We start from the raw sequence: 26585 nt of genomic DNA on the forward strand, positions 1-26585 counted from the left end.
TGTGCAGAGCTCTCATCGCAGTTTGCAGCATGCTGGTAGGAGGAGGTTTATTAAAAGGTTGTGTGTGTGTGTGTGTGTGTGTGTGTGTGTGTGTGTGTGTGTGTGTGTGTGGGTGTGTGGGGCGAGGGGGAAGCTGATGAAAATGTAATTACTAGATATAGTGTGTTATTCTGTTCATGCTCTGAGGTGTCCAACTGTTACACCTTGGGGGAAATTGTCTGATTTGTTTTTCTTCCGACATTAAACTGTAGCCAACAGACCTGAAATAGCTTTTGCAAAATAATCATCTGCTGGTGTTCGTCATCACCCTGATGGGTTTTGCCACATTGGACAATCTGCTTTACAGCTCCTTACTTGAATTATGCATGCGCACAATATTCCACCTGCCTGCAATGATTTACTGTCAAACAAAGAGCTAAAACAAATAACACCATCTTGCTCTAATGCTAAAGTGATTGTTCCTCTTTGCTTGTAATCTACACAGCGGCAGACAGTTTATTGGAACAATCCCCCACAGTGCAAGTAGTTTAGAGCCTTTTGTGAGCAATAAACTGTATATGAATTGCTTTTGTTAGGGACGGCACAAAGTGTTCAAACACCGCTTTTAATTCCCCAATGGTAGAGTAAGTGTTCCTGTACATTTTGTTCCGGTACAGACTGAACAGACACAAAGATATACACATCTGCACTTCAGCTGTTTATTTTTGAAGTAATGTTTCCTAAGAAGATTCTAAATCAAGGACTTTGAATTTGTAATGAATAACCAAACAAAAAAAAGGTGATGGTTACGGCCACAGAATACATCAACACGTGTATAAACACTGTATAAACATAACTGCACCTAAAACACACAAAACAAAAGAGAAGGCAGGAGCAGCAAGACCTGAAATGTACTTACATCAGAATACATGCAAGACTACTTCAGTCAGAAAAACCTTTGCATTTACAGAACTGATGACTATTGACATGATCTAAAGCTTAATGAAAGTGGAAATAAAAAGAATACAGTAGTTTTATACTAAATTGAGTTCATCATTACTCAACCTCTGTGTCATTGCATTGTCATTCATAACTACTTAGCACCCTTGGTAATTGCCAGGGTTATTTACACATTAATAATGTGTTTTGCAGCATACAAGCAGTTGTGGCTTCAGACAGCCCTTTAAAATACATTTAGTCTATTAGTATATCTAGTTAAAAACAAAAAATATATAAAACAATTCTGGCAAAACCACTCGATTTCCTAGTTGACTACTAAAAAGTAAGAAGGGCCCACACACTGTAAATCACACACAAATGACACATTTGCAGGTATGGATCTTATACCCTCAAACCTGTTCTGTTGGCATGACTGCTTCAGGACTTAAGTTGCCACAGCACCCGCAGAGGATGAAATCTCTTTCTCTGACTCGTCACTTAACTTTCAGGGTGTTATTCTTCCTTCGCGGCAGCTCCTTCTGGACCTGACGGGCCCGCGTGCCAAAGCCCAGAGACTGCAGAGACTCGGTGATGAAGCGCTGCGTGGGAGAGACGCACAGCATCACCAGCAGCTTGGCATCGCCACCTGGTGGAGAAGAGGGAGAAGAACAAGAGGAGATTTAAGGCACGTTAAACGACAACGACAACTAAATTAGATTTATATACATCAATTGGACTTATTCCCTTTTCATTTCTGGGCATGAACTTGTATATTTACCAGACGAGAGTCAGAGGTCCCGTGTGTGTGTGTGTGTGTGTGTGTGTGTGTGTGTGTGTGTGTGTGTGTGTGTGTGTGTGTGTGTGTGTGTGTCACCTATGGCATCATGTAGCAGATGAGTGAGTTTGCTGTTCCTGTAGGGGACGTGTGGTCTCTGCTCGGCCAGAGCTCCCAGGACATCAGACAGCGCAGAGAGACTGCGGTTTATACAGGACACCTCCCACAGAGCTGCACCCGAAACTCCAGACATACCTGGTACACAAGCATATTTTTCCATTTTGCACGTTAAGATTTAAAAGGTATATTTTCAAGTTAAAATATTGCCTGGTGCATCTTAAAAACATTCTGGGACCAATGTTCCCATAACATAGCCCATCGTTCAGCACTGAGCCCCTCTCACCGACAGACTCGCTCCCTGCCAAGTCCACCAGCTGCAGCTTGGTCCTGAACAGAGCCTGAGAGATGCTGGGCCTCGGGGAGGGACATGGGGAATGGGAAGGGGAGCGGCAGGGAGAGGAGGCTGTGCTTGCGAAGAGATGGTCATCAGATGATTTGCGGGCGGTGGGGTTGGCACGGCGGCAGCGTGGACTCCACCACTCCTTCTGAGGGGAGTGCTGCATGTCCTTCTTGGCACTCTGTAGCCTGCGGGCTGAAGGAAAAGTCACAATGCAGGAACATGTGCCCAACAAGGTGTCATCAATGCTTACGTGCAAAGTGTGCGTATAAATGCGTCTCACCCAGGGCCAGTGCGTTGGGGCTCTTGGAGGAAATGGTGAGGGTGACGATGAGGTGAGAGCGTGAGGAGTCGGGGTGGACGAGGGTGGGACAGTGAGCCCTGAGCTTTAAAACGCTGCTGATGATCTGCATCACCTCGGAGGCGTTACGCACGGGCCTGTAGTGATATCAAACACGTACACCATTACCTGGCATTTTATTCCTCAGAGCTGTTCAAATCTAAATGTTTTATAGCAAGGATCAAATGATGACGTGCACGTGAAGGTGTAACTTATAGTAACAAACACGCAGCAAATGATCAGCTCTGTGGAGAAGCGTCTTTTAACTTGGTGTTTTGGTTTTAACTCTCACCACTCTGATTTCAGTTTCAGCCGCAGCAGGCAACAACAAAAAACACCGTGCACTACCTGCTCAGTACACGCAGACAAAGTTAGTGACATTGTGGAGCATTTAACAGCTATCCCCTCATCAGGTGGCCTGAGACATAACTCCTAACTTTAAAGTTGACACCATGTTTTGTCTACCGAGGAACATCTAACAGATTGTTGCTTCATAAACATGTTGCGTTTCTGGCCACTAAGAAAGTCAGGATGTCCGAAGTCCCTTCTCTTATAGCTCCGTTTCCATCAACACTAACTTTTGAGATAAATATACAGCTCTTTATCTTGCTAAATGCTCAATAAACTTTGTCTACCTGCAGTTTGGGCAGGTAGCACACAGTGGATTTATTCGAGCTCATTTGCTCTGCCTGCTTCGGCTGCAACGAGGGCTTTTGGTAAGTGGACTTTGCTGGCCGTAAAACCAAAAAACGATTTACTAAAGCTCCATAGATCTAAGAGGGAGTAGGTGGGGGATAATTCTCTGTGGGTTTATCACTACAAGCGACCCCTTTCCCATTACACAGAATTGAACAAAGCATTGATTAGTGGAGCTTAAAAATAAATGCCATAGAAACCACCAGTCTAGCTGCAAAATCTCATATTGTAGACCTTCTTAACCTAGTATTAATAAAAACCTTCTGCGCACAGTGCCCTCAGCTCGGGCTGTACTCACTCGTATGTGAGGGCGGTGACCTGGCTGGTACCAGCGGAGGTGGTGATGACGTCCCGGCGCTGGTCGGCGGTGTTGCCCTGCGCATCTCTGGCCAGAAGGTCAAGCACCTCGTTGTTGTAAACCTCCATCACTGAAACCTCCACAGTGTGGCTCTCTGCAGGCATCTCGGAGATCAGCCTGGGTCACACACACACACACACACACACACACACACACACACACACACACAAAGTCAAACCGAATTATATTCTTTTTCAACCCTCAGTGCACATTATGAACCAATGGACTGAATTTATTTTGTTTCTGATGGATTGAAAGGCTGAATTAGAATACAGTAAATTAGACCAGACCTTCTGTGGCTTTCAGCACGGAATTAAAAACATACTCGCTCCTTTAAAATCGTTACACAATGTAAATATTCCAAAAACAAATGAATAAAAAAAGAAAAATGCTGTTCCTTCTCACCGAAAGAGCTCAGCAGCAGCCTTGGGGATAATCCCCTGCTGTGTCTCTTGCTGCGTCCCTGAATGCTCGTCCAGCAGCTGGGATCCCATCATGGTGTGAGTCTTCCCACTGCCTGTCTGGCCGTACGCCATGATACACACATTATAGCTGCAGGGCAGGGAAGGAGATAACATTCAATTCATGCTGAAGCCATATTATGCTGTTTGTCATGTATTATTTGTTCTTCATTCCCGCAGGGTAGAGTTTAATGAATATAGCTGAATGATTACACTTGAATGACACGTGATTTGATAAGATTCTGTTTTCGGATGCTTTTTATACTCACCCGTCCAGCAGAGATGTGAGGAGCGGCTTCACTTCCTCAAACACAGCATCCTGTGAGTCCTCTGGTCCGTGAACTCTGGGAAGAAAGCAAAGAGTAAAATCATTAATACACCCAAAATGAAATAGAATAATGCACTTTGTGTCATGATTCATGATTTTACCTTTCAAACTCAAACATCTTGTTTTGCACTGGCATCCCCGTTTTTATGCAGTTCACCATCACCGTGTCCTTTAGACAACAAACGGGGAACAACACAAAACAAAGTGAGGACGCTGAGGCAGCAGTAAAAGGAAGTAAATTGGCAGTAAAAGGAAGTAAATTGGCAGTAAGAAGTAAAGGAAGTAAATTGGAAGAGTCTGTGAAACTCACGTCGCTGATTGTAGAGACCACTTCTTCTGATGACGCAGGTCTGATAGAGAAAAGCATAGAATTGGATTGATTACCTCAATTATTATACAGTGTTTCATGTTGTCATGAAGGAACACGTGTTGACCCACCTTGATCCAGAGGTGGGGGACTGGACGTGGTCAAAGAGTAAAACTGGTCGCACCCTGCAGTGAACCCTGATGTTCCCTCTCAACTCCTGTAGCCAAATTAAGAATGAAAATCAGATCCATGCTGTGGAGTTTTTTTATGAACCTTGTGTATTACCCGTTATCTTTTGACACTAAACATCTGTCCTCACCACCAGTGTGTTATGGAGTTCTTTCCTCCTCTGCCTCTCTGCCCTGCACCTCTCCCTCTCCTCCTCCAGAGAGCGCTCCAGAGCTGCCACACCAGCTTGCAAGTCTGGACAGGGAGATCAGATAGATAAATAAGGGGGAAATAGTCCAATCAATATTAAATGTGAAGAATCTTCTATCATAGAGGGAGGTTTAAAAGGTTACAATTGATACAATACACAAGATATCTTCTACGCTGCAATAGATATTGTGTAGTTACGGCTCAGGTTTGGTGGAGAATCTGGTGCTCAAACTGTCTTAAAAGGTAAAAGGAGTAAAGTTAATTAATGGCTGTCTTTGCAAACATCAACTTCAAAGTGAGACAGCATCTGTTCTCTGGTTTAAATCTTTGAATTCAGGCCAGGTCTTTAATCCTGGAGCCACACACACACACACACACACACACACACACACACACACACACACACACACACACACACACACACACACACACACACACACACACACACACACACACACACACACACACACACACACACACACACACCTGGCACTGAACAACTCCCTTGACTCAGGACAGGCTGGAGACATTCAAGAATAGCCTTGGCACGAAGTTTCATTTTCGGTGTTTCATTTTTGTCAAACGTAAATTATTCTCAGAAATGTTCCATCACAGTAAAACAAAACAGCTTCAATATCTTATTTTATTATGAATATAGTTCTGTACTTTTAAACCTTCACTGGCTGTGTAAATTATTAATTTATTGGTTGTTGGGTTTTTTTGTCAAAAAAGGTTTCTGGGTGCTGTTTCTGTGTCCCACATCGTATTACATTACATTACAGTTCATTTAGCTGACGCTTTTGTCCAAAGAGACTTACAATAAGTGCAAACAATCATGAGGACACAACTCCGAACAGATATACTTGTTACTTAAAAAGATTAGATTTTGCAAAGGTTTTGGAACGATGCATATTTTATCTAGTTTAGGAAAGACTGTATAGCCGAACAGCTCTATAAATCTTGAAATATTCAAAAGCTAGAAGTAGGAAACGTGAAGTTAAAAATCAATTAACAGTCCTACAATAGAACAAATAATTCATCTCTTGAGATTCTAACAGAAAAGAGAATATTTTGTATTTGGTTAGTAGGTAAAGTTTGCAGCGTCATGTGCTCAGGGAGATCAGTGTTGACCAATCATCAGAGTCATGGCGAGTGGCCGTGGTTAGAGCAAGATAGTCAACCTTGGATAACCTCAAAGAGGGCGGGGTGAGAGAGAAGAGGGGAGGGACAGTGCGAGAGGATTAGAAGCAAACGCAGCCTAATGAAGACACAGACAGCACAAAACCTGTAAACCGCTTTAGAGCGGAGAGAGGCACAGAGAGGGTGAACGAGTAAACAGAATAGAAAAGTTAATAAAAGTGAGGGGGGGGGGGGGGGGGGGGAGCCTGATACCGAAAGGCAGGGATAAAAAAACAAAAACGTCTCCTTTAAATGACAACATCTTCAAAGTATTGTAAACCTCCCCTGTGGTTAACAATACTTGGCAGTACACTGAGGAGCATATAAAAACTGACAGATGCTGCGGCAGACCCTATTAAGGATAACAAGTTAATTGTTTGTTGCTACACCCACTGTTCCACCCTGCGGGACCAAAGCACTTTGTAAACCTTTTACGAACTACTACTTTGAAAAGGAGATACGTACGGTACATATGATTCTTAAAGTGTGTGCTTCAGTCACAAAAATCTTTGTAGGTGAACCCTGCTGTGCACCACGGGTCATCTTGTCACTTTTGCGCCAGTCTGCCCTCATTCCAACAAAGAAGAGGTCTTGCCAATTACATTTGAAAAGTACAGGGTTTGTGTACATCTTGATCATTTATTGTTTATTGGATTGAATACAAAGTGGCAGAAACGAGAAAACAACTTGTATTTTCGTTACGTCCTCCAGGAGACTTCAGCTCCGGGTTCAGTTAGTGCACAGCGCCGGAGCACTTTGCACCTTTAAGCTGTAAAACACCACAGGTCAGTGTTAGGGGCCGAGTGCCTTAAGATGCTGCTCTTCTAATAGCTGCATGCTCACCAGCTCACCGCCCCCAGGCTCCACCATGACGCCCTAATTTTTTTTACTTCAAAAGCAACTGCCGAAATGGTGGCGAACAGTACTTGAAATCCCAGCCTCAACAAATCCTTCACGTAGGATGATGTCAAAGATGCTGCGTGTCTGTTAACGTATGGTGCCACACTCGGATACGTACCCTGAACCTTGTCTCCACAGTGACTCTTTAGAGAACCGCTGGCTTGCTGTAATTTTTCCAGCAGCTGCTTGCTCTGCTCTTCCAGCTCAGTGGAAAAACTCAAATACACTGCAAACAGTTCACTCAAGTCCTGCTTTACAGCCTGCAACAAACACACAGAGAGGACAAATTAACTGTGTGTGTGTGTCTTTCTGATCTCCCACACTACTTGCCTTTCTTGACTTTGGATGGCATTTAGTGAAACATCTCAACAAAACACACACACACACACAACACACAACACACACTTTGTACCTGGACCTCAGAGAGGAGTTTGACGAGGGCTGACCGGGTTATCTTCTGTGCGTTCCTCTGGTGCAGATGATGCTTCAGGGCTTTGGTCTCCTCCTCATGGTCTCGACGGAGTTTCCCCAGACACTGAAAAGGATATGACATAAACATAGTTATCCTGCACCACCGTGCCACTTCACGCCTACTTCATGCCAAGCTCCAGTGTATCATGTATCATCATCTTGTATCATGTGATGCTTAATTGAATTTGACTGAATTTCAACACAATACACGTGTTTTTGAGAGGCCAGTTCTTTAGTCAACTGTTGTACAGAACATATAAAGCAACACGTTTCCCTAATAAATGATTTGCTTCAATGTGCCATACAGCCTGGAAATGTTGAGAGGTAGTGGGGAACTATCCTTATCCCAAAAAACAGGACATGAACAGCTCTGACGCTAAATGATCAGTAAGTGTGTTATTCAGTGTAGCATTCTGTTATATTAGTTAGTAATTATACCTGTGATCTTTCTGCTATGACAGGTCAAACTATCTACAGTTAAAAAGGCTTTTAAAACCCATTGAAACATATTACTTTAGGTAATACTAGTTGCTTGATTAAACTAGTCTTGTGTTGAATTGTTGGCATGGAGTACCTAAAAGGGGACAATCTACTGGTATGTTTTTATGTGTGTTTATATTCTCAGAATATAACAGAGACACACTGTACAGTTAGGTGACACATGAACTGAATGGCAGTGAAATGAAAAGCTCAGAATATGTATTTGACCATTCTGGCTCAGTTGATCACCAGCATATTTGGTTCCATGCAGCTATAATTATAATCAAATATAGAGTAGGCCTCTCTGACACACCTTCAAGTGAAATAACGTCACATTATCCAAATCCCAGAGCAGTCACTAAGGTGAAAAAACACATGTTGAATTCAAGACAAGTGCCTTAATGGCAAGTTAATTCAGATAAAACATTTACACAAAAAGCCTTTTTTTTGGAGCAACTCATGAGGTCAAGGAATAAATATAATAGGACCATAATAGAACCCACTAGAATAGAGATCAGGGATTCCCAAAGGCCTATAGGTTTAAACCTGTAAGTAATGGCAGAAATCTTCTTACCTCAGCAAGTCTTAAATGAAGAATAGCATTCTCTGTCTCCAGCTCCAGTATTCGCTCCTCTTTACTCTGAAAACACAGTGAAATATTACAAACAATCTAGGTTTTTAGTTTGCAAAACATCAATGGATAAACTAGAAGTCCTTGAACTATTTCTGAAAAAATAATCTCACATTTGGCATTACACTCTAGCAGTGATTTACCCTCAGTTTGTGCTCCAGCAGGTGTACCTGGTGCGCAAATATTTGGTCCCGGTTTATAAAGAGAGGCATTTTTTCTTCAAAGAAAAGAAGCTAGTAGAGAAGAGAAGAGATAGCCTCGTCCCTTTCCATCTCAGATGATCAAGTCGTGTCCTCTCAAATCATATAATCCGATTAACAACTCTCTCAACTATGCTCATGCTCAGACACCGTCTGCTCCAGAGGGGAGGAGGATGGCCGTTTCCGGTCGCTATTCCAATGGCAATATTTTCATATATAACGTTAGGTTATGTGATTTATTGTGTTGTTGTATCTACTGAGAGTACAATGAAGACGAAAAGTTTCACCCAAGTAGTCCAGTTCAATGTGGATGGTGTTGTCAAAAAGCCCATTGTTTTTTGTTCTGCGACTGTATAATTACCGTCATATAGCATATTATATGTTGATGCAGAGGGACTTCAGCACACAGGTGGGGTTAATGAGCCTAACCATTTGGTAACGTTACACAGATAGAGGGCAGCAACGGGGAGTGATGTGGCAAAAGGAAGAAATGAAGAACAAAGAAGAAGAAAACACTTCCGTACAGTCAGATTATCAACCAGGCTCTCAGGAGTAGCCAGGTTCTGTCACAAAATGACTAAATTGAAAGACAAAAGACGAGAGAAAACCAGTGTCGCCTCTGAGGTAAGACGGTTGGAGGGCACTTCCTTGCCTTTAGCTAGCTAGCTAGCTAGCGGGTTAGCCTTTTAGCTTGCGCTTGCTACTATCTTTACAATATGTAATGTACACACTATGTATTTCATTCATTTAGTCACTGCGCTGTCTTGTAACCCTCTCGTTTAATATAGTTAAACTAAATTTACTCTTATATTTCACAATATTTTATTTAAATATTGTAGATTGACCGTTTGGAGGAGCGACGGGCGCGTTGCCAAGACAACCTGGGGAGGGCTGAGTACAGGAGCAGAAGGGAGACGCTCTCTGACAAGGACAGGTGAGGAGGAGGAGGAGGATGATGATGATGATGGATAGTTTTTGTTAGTGGTGGTCAAATGTTTTACATTCAAAGCTGTTTCTCTCTCTCTCTCTCTCTCATCCTCTTTGCTCTACAGGCAGGACCTGGAAGATGAAATGACGATCATTAATGAGAGGGTGCTAAAGTTAGGTAAGTCTGTATCCATTTAAAACACTTGATATGTACCATTCAAAGGTCAAAGTCACAAATTAGTCTACATATTTTGGTATGTAACAATGCTATTTTGTGGATTTGACGTTTGAATACCTTTTGAAGTATTTACTCTTAGATGTAATAAAGTTTTCTCAACCTTTTATGAATTAGTCCTACTTTTGGTCAATTGCTATACAATTGCTCTTCCCTAAAATATACAAACACACATCCAGTTTATAGATAAACAGCCTATTCCATTTTTAAGTCCATAGTACTGATGAGTTACTCAGAAAGGTCATGAAGGTTTCTATCAGTGCCATGATTGTTACTCTGTTTAACATCATTTTAGTCTATTACTTTAAATTGCAGGTTTTGTTTGTGCATGGTTTCCACACATTAGTGCCTTCACTTTAGCTTTGTTTTTAATTTCTAGACAAGGAGCTGCAGACGTTAAGAGGAGAGAATCGGAGGAACATGCTGCTTTCGGTAGCTCTGCTGGTCATCAGCGCTCTCTTCTACTATGTCTTTTTCGTCAATGAAGAGGACTCATGATACTACCTGATTTCTTAAAGGGACCTAATGCTCTTAAAAAAAAACAACAACCTCAGGACAGTGTTGTCATGAGGTGATGTATGAGGCCAGGATCGTGTACACGGGGGTTAGATGCATGAGAAAGCTGAAGAGCTGTGATGTAATACCCCCGTTCAGCCTCTAGATGGCGGCATTGTCTTAATCTCGTCTGGTCGTCATAATTGGTTTATCCTGCACAGTCAGAACCCCACCACAGCTTCTTGGACTTAAAAAACACATATATGAGATAATATTAACGTGAAGTCAGCGATCATTTTAGTCTTTTCCTCATCTTGTATACAGTATGTAAAGACCTTACTGTATATTATGAAATTCAACATGAAGACTGAATTTATACACAGCATTTTGTCACTTAAATGACTCATCAAATATAACCTCTGCCTTATGCCACAAATAACACCAAAGTAATATTACTATTATATAATATATCAAAGAAATGCTTCATACAATTGTGCCAATCAAGTCTGCTTTTTTTTCAGTCGCATATAAATAAATGTGTGTTAATGCATGGTGCACATGTCACGTGTGCAGTTAAATGATACAAATATTTGATACATTTGGTTTTCTCTAAGTGCGAGGTGTATAGAATGTTTTTACATTGCCGCAAATGGAGAACCTGAAGAATGTGGGTTTATCATGAATATATTAAACACTATACCAATTTTGGAAGCATATAGATTTTGTTGTTTGTCTTTATTTTCTTGGTTCTTTATATGCACTGCAGTGAATTAGAATTTAAAAAAAGAAAAAGTTTCTATTTAAATGACTATTTTGTAAGTAGTGTTTATTACATGACTCATAGCTTTAATAGAGGTCCAATGTCGTTTTTGAATAAAATCGGTGATTTCTGCCATCAAACTAGAACAACAAATAGTACAAAAGAAGATTGAAGGAAATCACCACTCAGTGGGTGAGATGTTCTGATCACAACGTTTATTGTTTGACACTAGATAAAGAGGAGGTGTAAATCCTCACCCAGTGACACTCATGGAGAATGGTGTGGCGACTGGGGGATCTGAGGACAAGACTAAAAAGTCTGAAGGTCTTCTCTGTATTCTGAGTGGATAAAAAAAAAACTAGAACAACATTTCTGATATTGATTCTCATCGCTTTATGTAAAATTATTCTCGTAAAGAATCGAGAGACTCCATTAGCAGCATTGGAAGAATTTTACTTTAAGGATGTAGTGATTTCCTGTGGTTCTCAGAGATTATCACTTATATGTCCTGCTGTACTGTATGACAACGTATTTTAAACTATGATTTTATAACTGTAGCTTTCTCTATCTACCAATTCTGGGTTCAGTTATCTATATTATAATTAAAGGTAAAGCTGGTAACTTTCCATAATGTTCTTATTGCCATCAAATCCAGTGAAAATGGAAACGATGTGTTCGTCCGTCTGATTGATTTCCAACCTCAGTCCCATGCCCTTTGGTTCCTATTGAAAATCTTTTAAAACTTTTAAATATATATAGTTGCATAATACACTTTTGTCCTGCTCGTAGTGAGTATTTCCCATGTTCATCCCAATAAAGGAGCATGTCCCCCCACAATGTGGATCATTCCTGTGTTTAAAATAAAATAATTTCAACAACGGAGCTTAGGATGGCAGAGGAATAAGATACGGTATGTCAGGCTTTCCCCCAACGGACAATACTCAATTAATTGTTGTCTTTTCATGAGATTTGTTGACAACAAAAGAAATATAGAATATAACCAGATTTATTCTTTAATTAAAATCATGTCAGACTCTTTGCTTTGGATTCAAGGGAGAGATCTGTGGTTGTGGTGAGAAATCAGTAAAGTGTATGACGGCACAGCCCAACAAATAACTGTTTGTTTGCCCTCCCTCCTACACGCTCTATTCTCACCAACACAGTCCACGGCCCGCCTACACACTCTCAATCTCTCATCCCCAGATTAAACAAATGTAAACAAGCCCATTATGCAACACTTCTGTGGGATTTAAAATATGATCATGGCCACTGAATATGTTAAAATGTTCATGTTCATGTTGCGGTTGATATTATTGCTCATTTAAAAAAAACATTTCAAATTCACCCTTCAAAGTTAATAAGTAACAAAGTCATAAATAAGTTGATATTTTGATAAATTACGCTGCAATTTTGTGCTGGATTTGACTTTTGAATACTTTTTAAGGATTTACTCTTGGAGCCATCTGACGTTTCTCATTTACAATAAAAAAACTATTGATAAATAAAAAATAAAATAAAACTGGGCTTTTTTGTGAATTGGTCAATTGCATTTGTTCTACCCTAAAATATATAAAAGTAACAGTCATTTTGCTTGAGTGTGTCCTCCTGCACAGTCTGATGCAGTTTTGCTTTTGTATGACACAGTGCGTTAAGTTCCTCAAGTTATGAAAGAACATGACTTACAAAAGAAATCGATTGTCTGACCACCAAAATACCAGAAGTCACTTTGAATTATTTTGGTTCTGAAGCAGAGGGATGTTTGAGCTCACCTGCTGCGACAGGAGGTTCAGCGTCTGCGCTCAGGTCACGTGTCATTATGGAAGTTTTGTGTGGTCTTCTAGTGACTTAATGCTTAATGTTACAAGTAAAATTACAGAAGCATTATCAGCTAAATGTACTTAAAGTATCCCAAGTAAAAGTACACATTATCAGAATCAGAAATCCTTTATTAGTCCCACAACAGGGAAATGTACCTTGTTACAGCAAAAGAACATATGAAGTAAAGTGGTGAGTACACAATAGTTAAATAGAATAAAATAGAAAAGTAATATATTGCACATGGCAGTGATGGAATAGTCTGTTCTTGGTGTGGTGGTCGACCAGGGGCAGGAGAATGGCCTCTGTCAGTGTCACTATAATATATAATATATTATTGCATTAATTATTACTGAGGTATTAATGTAAGCAGCAGTTTACTCTTGTATTGTGTCGAGGAGTGTCTAAAATCGTAATATGTAAAGTAACTATAGCTGTCGGATAAATGTAGTGGAGTAAAAAGTACAATATTTGCCTCTTTTATTTATTTATTGGAGCATAAAGTACTCGAGTAAAGAAACCTCAAACCTGTACAAAAGTACAATATTTGAGTAAATGAGTTACATTTCACCATCACTATGGACATCAGAGGTGTTGTCTACTTGTGTACACATGACCTTACGTCACATATATCTTTGAACATTGTTGCCTTTCATTTTTATTTAAAGTAAAGTTTTGTCCTTTCTAGTACCTGCTGAGATTTGATTTGTCTTTATGACTATACTTGACCTAATAGAGAAAAAAACACTAACTATAGATAACTCTTACAAACTCTCACATCCAGCATAAATCCCTCCTGCTATCCTGCTCATGCTGAATTTACATGGTCGCATTTCATGTATTAACCCAGCTGTCATGACGTGTAAATGTATTTTTTTTAATTTCCAGCATTAAAAAAAAGCTAATGTTGAGAAATGAAGTCATCATGCTCAGATAATAATGCAAGACATATTCCCGGTCATGGCTGAATGTGTCCCCTCCACACCTAACTTCTACCTTCGTCATCATCGTTGTAGTCAAAGTGGGAAAAGAAGATGGGAGCAGAATAAAGAGGGGGATGATGGGAGAGTGACAGGTGGCATAGGGGAGAGTTAATTCGTCACAGAAGTGCTTGTTAAGAGCCGAGCAGTCAGGTTACACTAGTCTCTCCCTTCAGTGTCAAACAAGGTAAGCTGCTGGTAGGTAATGAGGCTGAACGAAGGTGTGAGTAATGAGGAGCCTGTAGATGTACCACAGTGAGTGAACTGGCTGCAGACTCCTTCAGCTGTACACCAGAACATTTCACAAAACAGACATGCTTAACTTGAGCAGTTTTATCTGATTTCTTATTATCTTCCAGGTCAAATTGACCCGTTTTCACACAGGAACGTATTAAAGACATTACATTTGTTTCCTTCCCTGAGTAGTGGCAAAACAAATAAGTAATAATAAACATGGGCATGTTGAAATAATAACTATAACTCTTAATTAATTTGGTCACTTTGACCTGGTTGTGGAAATTGAGGCTAAATAGGAGTTAAATTGTCCAAATTAAGCCAGAATGTGTTAGAACTTCGATGGGCTACTCCCTACTGTGATTGTCCTCTGAATTCACGGGGACATTCACAGAAACATTCACAGGTTTTCAAACAACTTGGAATCCCAAAGCCTCTCTTTCAGTTATGAAATATGACCAATTGGATATAATTGTTGTACAATAGGGCAGGTGATCTACTTTCCTTCCCTTCCACTTTCAGGAGTTAATCCACAGATATGGATAGTAACCTCCAGTTGACCCCGGATTGTCCATTCACCTGGCAATACAGTGAGTCCAATACAGAGCGCTGAAAGAAAGCATGCCAATCAAAGTGAAACTGTGACTTAAAGTACTCTGAAAACAAGACACGCGACCTTATTAACCGAATAAATTATGAATTTGTTTTGTGGAGCAAACAGTTGAATGAGTGGAACAAGATGGCACCTAATATTTTGAATCGTAAAGCTGCCGTAAATATATTCTATCACTTTGAGGACATTGGACTTCTGCATGATCGAACATTCGTCCTTTGAATCCACTCGGAGATTTGTAGTTGTAATCTTCAGGGTCAAGCGTGATCTGTCGAGGAGTAAATAGGAACACAAATATTGTATATGTTTATTTTGCATACATTTGATATAAGATGTTTAACTACAGCACTTATTAAGCTTGAAAAATGTCCCTCGCTGCACACTCACCATGTCACAAAGTGTTTTCAGTGTTTTTTCCTCTTCTAGAGCGAGCGAGAGAGAGAGACTAGAGAGAGAGAGAGAGCGAAAAGAAAGAGATATAGCGCAGAAGAGAGCAAGATATAGAGAATCGAGATAATAGAGAGACTATCTCGACAGCAGCATCTCTAACAGAGAGATCGACTAGAGTATCCAATCTCTAGCTCGCGCTCAATATATCCTTCTCTCTCTCTCTACCCTCTCTATATCTCCCTCTATCTCTATCTCGCTATCCGACCCTCTCTCCTCCTCTCTTCTCTCTCTCTCTCTACCTCTCTCTCTCTCTCTCTCTCTCTCTCTCTCTCTCTCTCTCTCTCTCTCTTCTCTCTCTCTCTACCTATGACAAATCCTTGTAGGTTCCAGGCCACTAACAAGCACACTCATAGAGTACAATTCTGTGCCAACACGTGTACACACACACTCTCTCTCTCTCTCAGACACTCAGACAGACAGACAGACAGACAGACAGACAACACACACACACACACACACACACACACACACACACACACACACACACACACACACACACACACACACACACACACACACTAGTGTTTGAACAGGCCACAGGCAGAGGGACAAAGGCAGATGATGATAGCTTTTATTGCAAAGCTGATTTTATGTCGCTGATGTGGGCTTTTCTCTGCTTTTCCAAGAGATAAAGCGTGTGTTTGTGTCTGAGCATGTGTGTGTGTCTCTGTGTGTGTGTGTGTGTTCATCACGGTAAACCTCAGTGTCTAATAATCACCATGTAGGCGGTTCCAAGGTATTACCTGGACACCACTGCGCTCTCCATGGGGAGTAAAATCAGAAATGAATGCCGCTCTTGATGTATTTCCTCTACTATCTGTATCTGAAACATTCCTGGGACAACACTTTCAGATGAATATGGACTGAAAACCCAGGGGGGGAGCAAAAAACAGCAATTTGGGTGATTACGCAATCAATAAAACCAAAACCTTTTCCATCGAGCTAATGTCTAACTGAGCAGCATAATGTTCCTATGGAAAGCATTTGCTACACCGCTGTAATTAATGTTGTTATTAAGGGATCATTCGACTGTGTACTTTGGTAATTGCCTGGAGAGCTATTCAGGTCTGCACTGATCAAGCATTACATAATTCAAACACTGCTACCAGCTCCTATTTAGTCTAATGGATGTGATATCAAAGGCAAGGTGAATTCCAGTGTTGTTAAAATTATCCTCTGCAACAATAAAAAAAAGTCCACTTTGCTGCTGAGAAGAGATTGACATCAGACATGCAATCCTGAAATGCTCTAGTGATGCAACTATAGGTACAAGTGTGGAGCTACGAAGAAAGTCAAAAGTATTCATTACACTCACAGGGATGAAGCAATATGTTTTTTGATGGGTTAATTCAATAAGCCAGATCAATGTACATAACAAAGACATATGATTCCTAAATGTTTGCACTAAAAGTCTAATTTCACATGATATTATATTCTATGAGATAAATGAATTCATGCTAAAAAAAAAGCCATACAGGTTCTTGAATATGTACATATGAAATTCTGAATTTTCAGTCCATTTGTCAGGTTTGATATTAGGATATGTTGATATGATGCCACACACAGCGGGTGTATCATTTCCAGAATAAGTATATACAAAATGATGAACTTTTACTTGGAGGGTATGTACATTTTTTTGAATGCTTGAATACAATAATTAAAGAAATGCCATGTGCCATGTATTTGTGCCACAAACACTATTACTGTAGCCTATTCTCCACTAATTCACTTTCTGAGTGCTATGCACAAACCGGTGCTTGCCTGATTTGGTGGGTGACGAAAAGCAACATCTGCTGAGGTGGAGAATAAAACGAGGTGAACAAACAACAGCGCCCACCAGGCCTCAGTGGGCAGTCCATTAGTGGCCTCAAGCATCCCTCACCTTTCCCCCACTTTGTGATCAGCTTTGAACTAACTGAGAGCTTCACAGCTTTCAAACCAGGAGATTATTACAGTTGATAGTCCACACGAGGAGCAAGTGCAGTGATCCCTATTTTGCTGTTGTGTGAGAGCAGTTGTTGAGAGGTGAGTGGGATCGTGCTGCCCAAAGGAGACCTAAACAAGAGTCATAAATATAAAAAAAACCAGTTTCAAACCGCCGTGATAAGAGGCCACGTGAAGCCCACATACCTGTGACTGCTAACATGTGACAAGGAAAAGGAGGGCGCTGCATCATTATCTTCTGGTTAGGACCAGAATCTAGTCCAAAGGTCCATCGTGCATTAACTCATTTGAACAAATGCTGTATAAAAAGCAATTGCTTGTTACTCTCAAAGAAACATTTAGACATAAATCCTCATTAATTTCCCATCGCCTACATTAAGGTATCAAGTGTAGCAAATTTATCGTACAGAAAAATGCATTCTTTCGCTATACTACTGCTGTATTACAGAAAGAAATATGTAAATATATTGTGTGGTCAATATTATATTCTACCTTTATGTATATATCACTTCTGATTCATGTTAGTATAATAATAAACAAATATAATATTTTATTCTGAGAACGACATGTGTGGTGGGGCTAATGTCATTTTATAAAAGCAGTAACAGCTTGGCATGTAAAAACGCTAACAAGGAGATATATGTATATGTTTCCAAACACGCCTACAAGTCTCCTGGTGTACAACAGTATCGTTGTTCCTGTGTGGTACTCTGATGCCCTGAACCTGTTTTAAACAGCCTGGCAGATAAACTGCTGCGTTTGTGACTTATTATCATCCCTCGCCGTCACGGGCACATACACGTGCCTGAGGCTGCTATGCTCCTGAATCATAATTGTAGATGCTGATGCGACAAAGAGAGATAAAGGCAACAACCCTTTTCATGAGTACATCATATCTTATCATGTAACAGGTCCAATACGGAGTTACATAGGTACCAAATGCTCATTATAGTCGGGTGTATGTTACATAACACCTGCTGTCAGTGAGGTAATCATAGCTGCTAAGCACACTTGACTACATTACTACTACTTGATAACATTTTGGGATATCTCTCTATATGTCTGTGCCTCCCTCTCTTTCTCTTTCACACACACGCACACACACACACACACACACACACGCAAATTGAGGAGACAGGATTAAAAAGTGACTTGGTGTAAATTGAAGCTATTTTCCAGGGCAAGGTAATTGATTTCTCAAGGTGCCATTAGTCTCTTCAAACAGACCCACCTGTGCTTATTATATAGGTTGTAACGAAGTGCAGACAATGTAATAAAAAATAAATAAAAAAGGTGTAACGCAAGGACTCCTTGGAAGAAATGTGCTACATCAAAGACATGAGATGAAGCCACAGCTGGATTTCATTTCTTTATTCCTCTTGTAGAAAATGTACATCAAAGACAGTACTATACAAAATAGAAAAATGGCACACAGTACTCACAAGTTCAAACATTTAAACACAATAAGTACAATACTGCTTTGGCATTTCAAAAAACATGGACTAAAGTGCAAGATTTTCCATTCTTTTTCTCATTTAAGTACATTCACAGGTTTGTTTCATCTTTTTCACAGAAGTTTCTTGTTCACAGCATTTCCAAAAATGTCATCCTAATTTGTGTTAAGACATAGTAAAGTGCAGAGTACAGTATGCATGAGAAATAGCATCACATCCTCTTTGTGTTTGTAAAGCATTCACTGTCTACTGTAAGCAGAATGTCAGTGTTCACAGGATGGTTTGTCTTTTTGCTCTGTCTTTTACACACACACACACACACACACACACACACACACACACACACACACACACACACACACACACACACACACACACACACACACTTTTTAGACTTCACTTGGTGACCTGGACCAGTAGGTCTTGTTGGCCTGAAAGCAGCCACAGAGAAGCACGTAGAGGGAGCGCTGGATCTCTGCGTTTCTGTAGGCGTAGATGATGGGGTTGATCATGGAGTTGTAGGTGGCCGGCAGCAGCGTAGCATACGTGTACACTGATGGATAGTCCCTCTCGCCAACCAGGCAGTAGATGGCGAAGGGCAGCCAGCTGGCGCCAAATGTCCCCAAGATGATGGCCAACGTGGACACCCCCTTCTTAGTGGCGACGTAATGCGACGTGGCAAAAAAGTGCTGCTGGAGGGCGATCTGGTGGGCGTGGTGGCACACGATCTTGCAAATCTTGAAGTAGAGGGCCAGCATGAGCACGAAGATGACGAAGAAGGAGGCGGCCAGGAGCGTGACGTTGCTCCGGGTCAAAGGTCGAACGATGCTGCAGGAGGCCGGATCGTCCAGGCAGTTCCAGCCGAGCACCGGCAGCAAGCCCAAAAACAGAGACACACCCCAGGTCACCAGTAACATCAGGTGTACGTACTGAAGCGTCTTCTCTGAGAAGTAAGTCAGGGCGTTGTAGAGGGAGAAGTAACGGTCCACTGTTATGGCCAAAAGGCTGCTGATGGACGCAGTGAAGGAGGCCACCAGGAAGCCGACAGTGATAAGGCTGATAGTCTCAGAGGAGATCACATACTGAAACACAAAGTTCAGGATTAATCCCATGCCGGCCAGCAGGTCCGCTGTGGCCAGGCTCCCAATCAGCACAAACATGGGAGTCCTGAGGGTCGGCGTGTAGAAGATGATTGCTACCACTATGGCGTTTTCACAGGTGATGACGGTGCCTGACATGCAGAGCATAATGTCCCACGGGTTGATGGGGTAATCTAACGGGGCGGTGGAGAACTGCAGGCTGCTGTTGTGCTCTGGAGAATCTGCCTCCATCCATGGGAGAGCTTCTCCAGCCACAAAAGTCGCAGAGGAGTCGTTCACCACCAGCGACTCGTTCATATCTCCGAGCTGTCGAAGAAGCAGATTGGTTCGTTAATGATAATGTGAGGGCAAATTCTCTTTTCCCTAGGGAGGATTTGGTAATGTTGGCACTTGAGCAGGGTTTTTTTTTTTTTTGCCATCGTCTACTTACTCAAATACACATTCATATTAAAAAAAAGCACATCATTTAGGCTACCAATACATACAGTATGATGAATTTAAATGAAAAGATCTAAAACAAAACTCTGATTTTGACTTTAAACTAACTTTACCGTCCAAAACCACCAACACTGCACAATTTAAATTCTATTTTAGGGTGGATATTATTGTAATAGTGAAGCAGCACAGGAGCTGTCCATGGTGCTGAAATCACAGCAACTCTATACACTAAATACTGACAAACAAAGCAAATCATTCATATCATCATGTTTTAAAACTTAACCTTACTATATAATGATTTGTTTTATTCGTAATATAAAAGTAATATTAATGTGAAATTATATCATGGGATTACAGAAGGCTATTATTCCAAGGAGTTCATTGTTATAACTATCACAGAAGCAGATCAAAGTAAAAATATTATTCTGGAACACCAATTCTGGAAAGTTTAGAATACGTACCTCCGTGACAAAACGGTATGAGCTGAGGTTTTCACTGAAGTCGGAGCCTCTTGTCCGATGGGAACGTGTAAAAATTCAAAGTAAAGGATAATAAAGGCTCGCACCCTCTTCTCTCGCTCCTTTGGACCTTCTCAAGTGAAGCCCTTGATTTTGTTGTGCTTCCCACGCATGGGACAGACACCCAGGGCAGGGGTAGTGTGAAGCATTGGCCGGTGTTCTGCTCAGTGAGGGAGGTGACTGTGAGGACGACGACGAGAGGGGACTGACCGGAGACTCTAGAGGAGAGCTTTAAATCCACCTGACGTCACGAGAAAGAGAGAGAGAGAGAGCGCGCGCGAGAAAGAGAGAGCGCGCGCGAGAAAGAGCGAGTGAGACAGTGAGAGGCTTCAAGGCTCTTGACATAATTTCCAGCGCTTTTAGACTTAGAAAATTAAACCGCTGCTTCTTACCTCAGTGGCCTACACGTCTCTCCTGAATAGATTCTGATCTCAGGTAAACACTTGAGCAACAAGCCAACAAGCAAAGGTCCAGGTATAAGCAGCATGCATATTGGGGAGAATCTCAGCTTCAATACAAATGTCAGTAAAACTTCAGCTAATATCAGCCTTCAGATATCCCGGGTAATAGCATCATACATGTTAACAAGTTTGCTTTAAAGTTATCCCTGTGTTTTTGAGTGAACAAATTACATTTAGAAGAAAAAAAGTAGTTAAACATGATATCTTTTATCCGCTCGGCCACCAACTGTTAGTTTCAGCATACTGTTGCTATAGCAACCATGGATGTATAACGAGAACTGGATACAGCGTTGGAGGCAGGCTCCGGCTCATTCCTATGAAAGTTGCTCAGTGGCTCATGAAGGCAAAAACAATTTGACTGCCGTGTATAAAATTACCTAAATCTTTACATTCCCCAGCCTATAGAGAAAACGCACTAGCGTTTCCTTTAACCCCACCTCCCACATGCTCATGTGACCCGGAAGATACAGTATGTCAAAGTCCTGGGGCCCTGATAGCAACCACTACTGGCACGGTTCCATGGCAGTCACTACATTATACGTATATTATGCACATGCAGCCTTTATCTTCTCAACAATGGATTTATTCCATTAATTATTGATAATGGTTGCATGAATAGAAAGCAGACAATATCAATGTTAGAAGATACACTTGTGTTTAACAAGGCAAAATGTGACTAGTGTTTGTTGTGTGGCCCCAAAAAGAGAGTGAGGGTGAGTTACAACGGAGAGATAAGAGGGAGCTCATGTAGGCGTAACAGATGGTCAGGACCAAAAGACTGGCTAACTAGCAAATGTAATAACATAATTAACAGTCCAATACACTCTGCTAAAACCTCTGGGGATGGTACCGTAGATTAAACCCCTCAGTTCAGCACCATCTACAGTACTGTGTGTATGTGTATGTATTTCCTGAGCGAGTAGCCTTGCTCAGGAAATGCAAAATCTTCCTACACGTCTTTTTTTCTTTTCCATTAAATCATATTTTCTTTCATAACTTTGCTTTAAAAGTAAAGAACTTGTTGAGAACTATTGTGAACTACAGTACCAGTCAATTCCCATTCACATTGAATGAGAACGTGTGTCCAAACCTTTGACTGGTACTGTATATGAACATGAATGAAAACAAATGGGAAGATTACTTAAAGTGTGCACGTGCATTTTATAGCATGTGAATCCCTCCATGTCCCACTGGCTAGCTAACCGCGGCAATCTGCACCGCGCTCATACGGTGCTTACCGCACATAAAAAGGCGTAGATGCAGCAACGCAACACTCACCATCCGGTTCCAATCCCATAAAGCTACATGAATGATGCACGACTGAAATGAGGAACCTGAACAACATGTTTTTATACTTCAAAAATGCATTAATGTGAATTTTAATTGGTTGCCAAAATTGTTGCACCAAAAAAATATCTGTATTTATGTTTTTGCACATCGAGTAAATGAAATGACATACAACAATGGATATAATGTTGAGAGGTAGTGGTAGGTAAGCAACATTGCAATATGGTAAGTAGTTTTGGTTTCCAGGCAACAGCTGTTTGGCCACCTTTTGTTAGTGGAGTGGTCTTCATTCATAAGCTAAGCGGTCACATGACGCGTCGACTCATGTAAGAGATCCAGAGGGACTGAACACAGGACCAGAATACATCTTAGAATAATTTCTGATTGTTTTCCATGATGGATTAAACCAAACTAATTGAATTTCACCTAAATGGAAGCACTGCACCACACAAACATTCAGTTATTTTTGTGAGCACTACCAAGAACAAGCTGCCCCCAAAGATATCCGTGACTAGATGCATTTATTAATCCATACCCATGTGTGCTGAGAGGTTTCAATGTAATGAGATACCTGCAATTGGGAACATAAAAACATGAGAAAAACAGGGCCTTACATAAAAGACCAAAACAGCCGCCGACAGTCCCCCTTCCCGTAAACACAGACCGCAGTGTTCTCATTTCCAAGAGCGCACACATGCTCTCACGTGCTCGTACACAAACATACCAGTTACCTTGCTACCCTTGTGGAGATACTTACCAAGGAAAAACTGAGCGTGTTAGAGAAGAGGCAACTGATGAAGCAGCAGAGACAATGACAATTAAAAAGATGGAAGACAGTAATGTATTGGAGATGGATGTGGTTCAATAGGTTGAGAGAAAAAACTATGAAAACACTGGGTGGTAGGAGAGAAGTGGAAGGTGGAATACAGCGATGAAATGCATCTGTGACAGCTAACAACACATCCAGGGAGGCATTTACTGTAAAGATGCAACACCTCAATTTACCCACAAACATCTACTTCTTCTCACAAGAGAAGCACTGGGACACTTACACACACACTTACACACTCTTACACACACTTACACACACTTACACTTGGAAAACAAAATGAGTGGATCGCTTACAAAAGAAACAGGCACATAATCTGATAACTGTGTGTGACCGACTGCACTGTGCCTGCCTCGCTGCAGATGTTATCACTTCATTGTGATAATTAAATCTGTTAAAATATTGCTGATCGCTAATGGGCCAAATTACATGAGTTTTACAGTGTTAAGAAATTGGATGTGAATGGATCTGAACAGGTGTCTTAAAATGAAAAAGAAAGGAGGCGAGTAGCAGTATAATGTCTTCCGAGAAGGCCTTTCTTTTTGCACCCACAATTTTATTTATGTGATTTTGTTTTTGGGTTATGTCTACAAGCAGGGCCATAGCTACCATTGAGGCCACTGTGTGGTTTAGGGAGAATTTGGGGGTTTTAAACACATTTATGTTCAATAATTACACTTAGATGTTGCACAGATTTTGTTTTTAAGGCTGAACAATTTTAGTCAACATCTTTAAATATGACTGTTTAAGGCAAAAAGAAAAGAATAAAGAAAAACAGCATTGAATCCTTCATGTAGAGATACAATGTAGAGAGAATATCATAACTATATAATATAAATTTGGGTCTAAAAATCACAGCTATAGCTTTGTGTAACTTATTGTTGTTTAAGCTTTAAAAAATGACCCTTATCAAATAAAAAAGGGGAAAAAAGAAAGATGTTTTGAGGATGTATTGGGCGCCCCGTGTACTAAGACAGAGTTCTTAGCAGCAGCCAGGGTTGGAATCTGACCCTCGACCCTTTGCTGCATGTCGTCCCTGCTCCCTCTCCCCCTTTCCTGTCCATCTTAAAAAATCATCTTTACAATTGTATCATTAGACATGATTTGGTAGTGTGTTATAACCCTGTATAAATACTTATATATGCTATGTTCATTTAACATTTAAACATCTTTTCTCAGAGAATCCCCTGGAATTCTTTTGGGGACGAAAGCACACATAGAGAGGCGAGAGGCTTTCTTCTCTTTCGGTGAGATGTTTAAGTCCTGGATTGTATTTGAAATGTTTTAAATGCTGTGAGAAGTTTTACTTTAATTCCCCTCTCATGCTCACAAGTCACTGATGCAGAGACCAGTGGTCAGCCATTACGCTGACTGAATGCGTTTGTGCATTACAGAGAAGACGGTTCTCCTCACATTTCCCATTTTCTGACACCTGTGGTTGAAAGCTCCGTGCTAAAAGAGCGTGTGAGATCAGAGAGAAAGTGTGATGGACAGAACAAAAGTGAAAAGGGTGACTAATGGGTGGCGTGAGAAATACAGTAGAGGTGGGTGGGAGCGATGAGAACAATTACAGAAGACGCATGAAAGGAATAATAATCCATTTTTGTGACGAACAATAGAGCACAGACATAAACGCAGAGGAGCAAAGAGGGAAAACATTAGTGTCGAAAAGTGCAATCAAATCACAAGTCACATTATGTTAATAAATAAATGTTTAATTTAGAACTAGTATACATGACAGTCAACTGACATATCAGACAAAACAAAATCAGTGTGCAGTTTTGTAAACTAAGAATGAGGTTTTGATAAAAGCCACCATTTCAAAGTATTAGTCATGTGTTTGGTCTGCAGACAAAAAAAAAGGGACAAAAATGACCTGGATATACATTTACAGTGCATGTATGCCTTACATAACATAAGACTGCAAATACTTGTTAAGAGAAATTAAAAAAAGAACAATGTATATCCCCGGAATTAATAGAAAAAATAAAATCTAAATTTAAAGAATCACTCATCATAATCTCTGGGCCTGCCATCATAATAATGGTTCCAACATTACAGATTCAAAATACTGAAAAGCAATTTACATGTGCGAAACGTACATATAGTTAAATAAACTCTTAAAAGAGTTGCAATTAAAATGTGATTAATGGAAACTAAGACACAGAACAAATAAAAAGCACCATGTAGGTAGCCTGTTGAGGCACGTAACTGGATAACATTTGAAGCTATTAAAACACACAACTGACTTTGATTTAAAAAATAATAATAAATCAACCCGCGTAATTTAGTCCTAATACAGGACACCCGGGCTGTACATGCACCATTATCTTCATTATGGACAGTCTACTTCCAGCAGAAAAAGGTTGAAGCAAAATTGATTTACAAAATGGAAGAAAGCATCTGTCACTGGATTGGATCCGATAATCTGGATTTGCATATAGATAACACAATCAGTCCACGTTATCTTTGTCTCACATGTATCTGTTCTTGACGTACTCCCTGTACATCAACACGTCCTCCCTGCACAGACCCCTCATCTGGCCCCGACCCGTCATCACATGGCTCTCAAACTCATCGCGGCTGTCTCTGACGACCTGCGGGGGAGAAACGCCGTAGATGCTGTCCTCCGGGAAGCAAGACACCGGCTCTCTGAGAGACAGGGGACGAAGAGGAGAAAGGAGATGAAATGAAATAATTATAATGGATGTAGTGAAGAACTCATTTTAGACAAATCGCGTGGCGGTGGAAAAACAAGCCATGGCTATTGTTGTCGCTAGATGAACAAAAAAGTGCACCAAGGACTAGAATTGTATTTTCAACACAACCATCTTGGGACAATCAGCTGCACAGAGTGAGTCAATATCTTTGATTGTAGAGATGGCAGCTTTTCAACAGAATTACTAATGTTTTCACAGAAACTAGACTCTAAAGCAGGGGTGGGGAACCTCCGGCAAAAAAATCCACTAGAAAAAAAACAAAAACAAAATAGACAGCAATAGACGGGCGATTGACTGTTTTTCCTGGCCAAGGTCCTTGAACACAACACGAGCGGAACGTGTCATCACGTGGTCACGTTAATGTCAAAAAACTTCAATATTAAGCGAGACGGTCATTGACATCAGTGAACGCAGCATGGCGAGTGTACACAAGAGAAAGGTGGATG

At 40.8% G+C, this 26585-nt stretch overlaps 4 protein-coding genes across 6 annotated transcripts in view; 1 reads left to right on the forward strand and 3 right to left on the reverse strand.

The window, feature by feature from the left end:
• Window positions 1–751: 751 nt before the first annotated feature.
• kif25 (kinesin family member 25) lies at window positions 752–9270 on the reverse strand. Of its 2 annotated transcripts, none has more exons than XM_029462669.1 (15): window positions 8850–9270; window positions 8623–8688; window positions 7510–7632; window positions 7216–7357; window positions 4960–5063; window positions 4772–4857; window positions 4644–4683; window positions 4435–4502; window positions 4275–4349; window positions 3950–4096; window positions 3485–3661; window positions 2434–2588; window positions 2097–2345; window positions 1793–1948; window positions 752–1564 (listed from the first exon to the last, which is right to left on the reverse strand). In XM_029462669.1, exons 1-15 carry the CDS (start codon window positions 8889–8891, stop codon window positions 1413–1415), a joined length of 1782 nt encoding a protein of 593 aa, XP_029318529.1. In that variant the 5' UTR covers window positions 8892–9270; the 3' UTR covers window positions 752–1412. The 2 variants fall into 2 exon arrangements, with proteins under 2 accessions (XP_029318529.1, XP_029318528.1); XM_029462668.1 differs by having other exon boundaries at window positions 8823–9270.
• Window positions 5468–21026, reverse strand: gpr6 (G protein-coupled receptor 6). 2 transcript variants are annotated; one of them, XR_003834589.1, is made up of 3 exons: window positions 20786–21026; window positions 19093–20192; window positions 5468–5504 (listed from the first exon to the last, which is right to left on the reverse strand). XR_003834589.1 is itself a non-coding variant. In XM_029462670.1 (2 exons), exon 2 carries the CDS (start codon window positions 20181–20183, stop codon window positions 19176–19178), a length of 1008 nt encoding a protein of 335 aa, XP_029318530.1. In that variant the 5' UTR covers window positions 20184–20192; window positions 20786–21026; the 3' UTR covers window positions 18689–19175. The 2 variants fall into 2 exon arrangements, 1 of the variants encoding a protein (XP_029318530.1); XM_029462670.1 differs by lacking the exon at window positions 5468–5504 and having other exon boundaries at window positions 18689–20192.
• ccdc167 (coiled-coil domain containing 167) lies at window positions 9320–11248 on the forward strand. The gene is made up of 4 exons (XM_029462671.1): window positions 9320–9503; window positions 9719–9813; window positions 9932–9984; window positions 10421–11248. Exons 1-4 carry the CDS (start codon window positions 9453–9455, stop codon window positions 10537–10539), a joined length of 318 nt encoding a protein of 105 aa, XP_029318531.1. The 5' UTR covers window positions 9320–9452; the 3' UTR covers window positions 10540–11248.
• Window positions 21027–25118: 4092 nt separating the features above from the next.
• Window positions 25119–26585, reverse strand: part of fig4a (FIG4 phosphoinositide 5-phosphatase a) — a 39245-nt gene continuing 37778 nt past the window's right edge. Inside the window, exon 24 of the mRNA XM_029462667.1 lies at window positions 25119–26071. Coding sequence (XP_029318527.1) covers window positions 25894–26071 — 178 coding nt within the window. The 3' untranslated portion in view covers window positions 25119–25893. The remainder of the gene's footprint in view (window positions 26072–26585) is intronic.

The sequence above is a fragment of the Cottoperca gobio genome, chromosome 24, assembly GCF_900634415.1.
Source record: "Cottoperca gobio chromosome 24, fCotGob3.1, whole genome shotgun sequence".
NCBI classification, from domain to species: Eukaryota; Metazoa; Chordata; class Actinopteri; order Perciformes; family Bovichtidae; genus Cottoperca; species Cottoperca gobio.

Excerpts from the sequence above, each read along its gene's own strand:
- kif25 (XM_029462668.1), bottom strand. The coding sequence starts at position 8,891 with ATGCCTCTCTTTATAAACCGGGACCAAATATTTGCGCACCAGGTACAC. Across the intron at positions 7,358-7,509 it reads AACTCCTCTCTGAGGTCCAG|GCTGTAAAGCAGGACTTGAG; the intron begins GTACAAAGTGTG and ends TGTTTGTTGCAG. Across the intron at positions 1,949-2,096 it reads GGCAGGGAGCGAGTCTGTCG|GTATGTCTGGAGTTTCGGGT; the intron begins GTGAGAGGGGCT and ends CTTGTGTACCAG.
- ccdc167 (XM_029462671.1), top strand. The coding sequence starts at position 9,453 with ATGACTAAATTGAAAGACAAAAGACGAGAGAAAACCAGTGTCGCCTCT. Across the intron at positions 9,504-9,718 it reads AAACCAGTGTCGCCTCTGAG|ATTGACCGTTTGGAGGAGCG; the intron begins GTAAGACGGTTG and ends TAAATATTGTAG. Across the intron at positions 9,814-9,931 it reads ACGCTCTCTGACAAGGACAG|GCAGGACCTGGAAGATGAAA; the intron begins GTGAGGAGGAGG and ends TTTGCTCTACAG.
- gpr6 (XM_029462670.1), bottom strand. The coding sequence starts at position 20,183 with ATGAACGAGTCGCTGGTGGTGAACGACTCCTCTGCGACTTTTGTGGCT.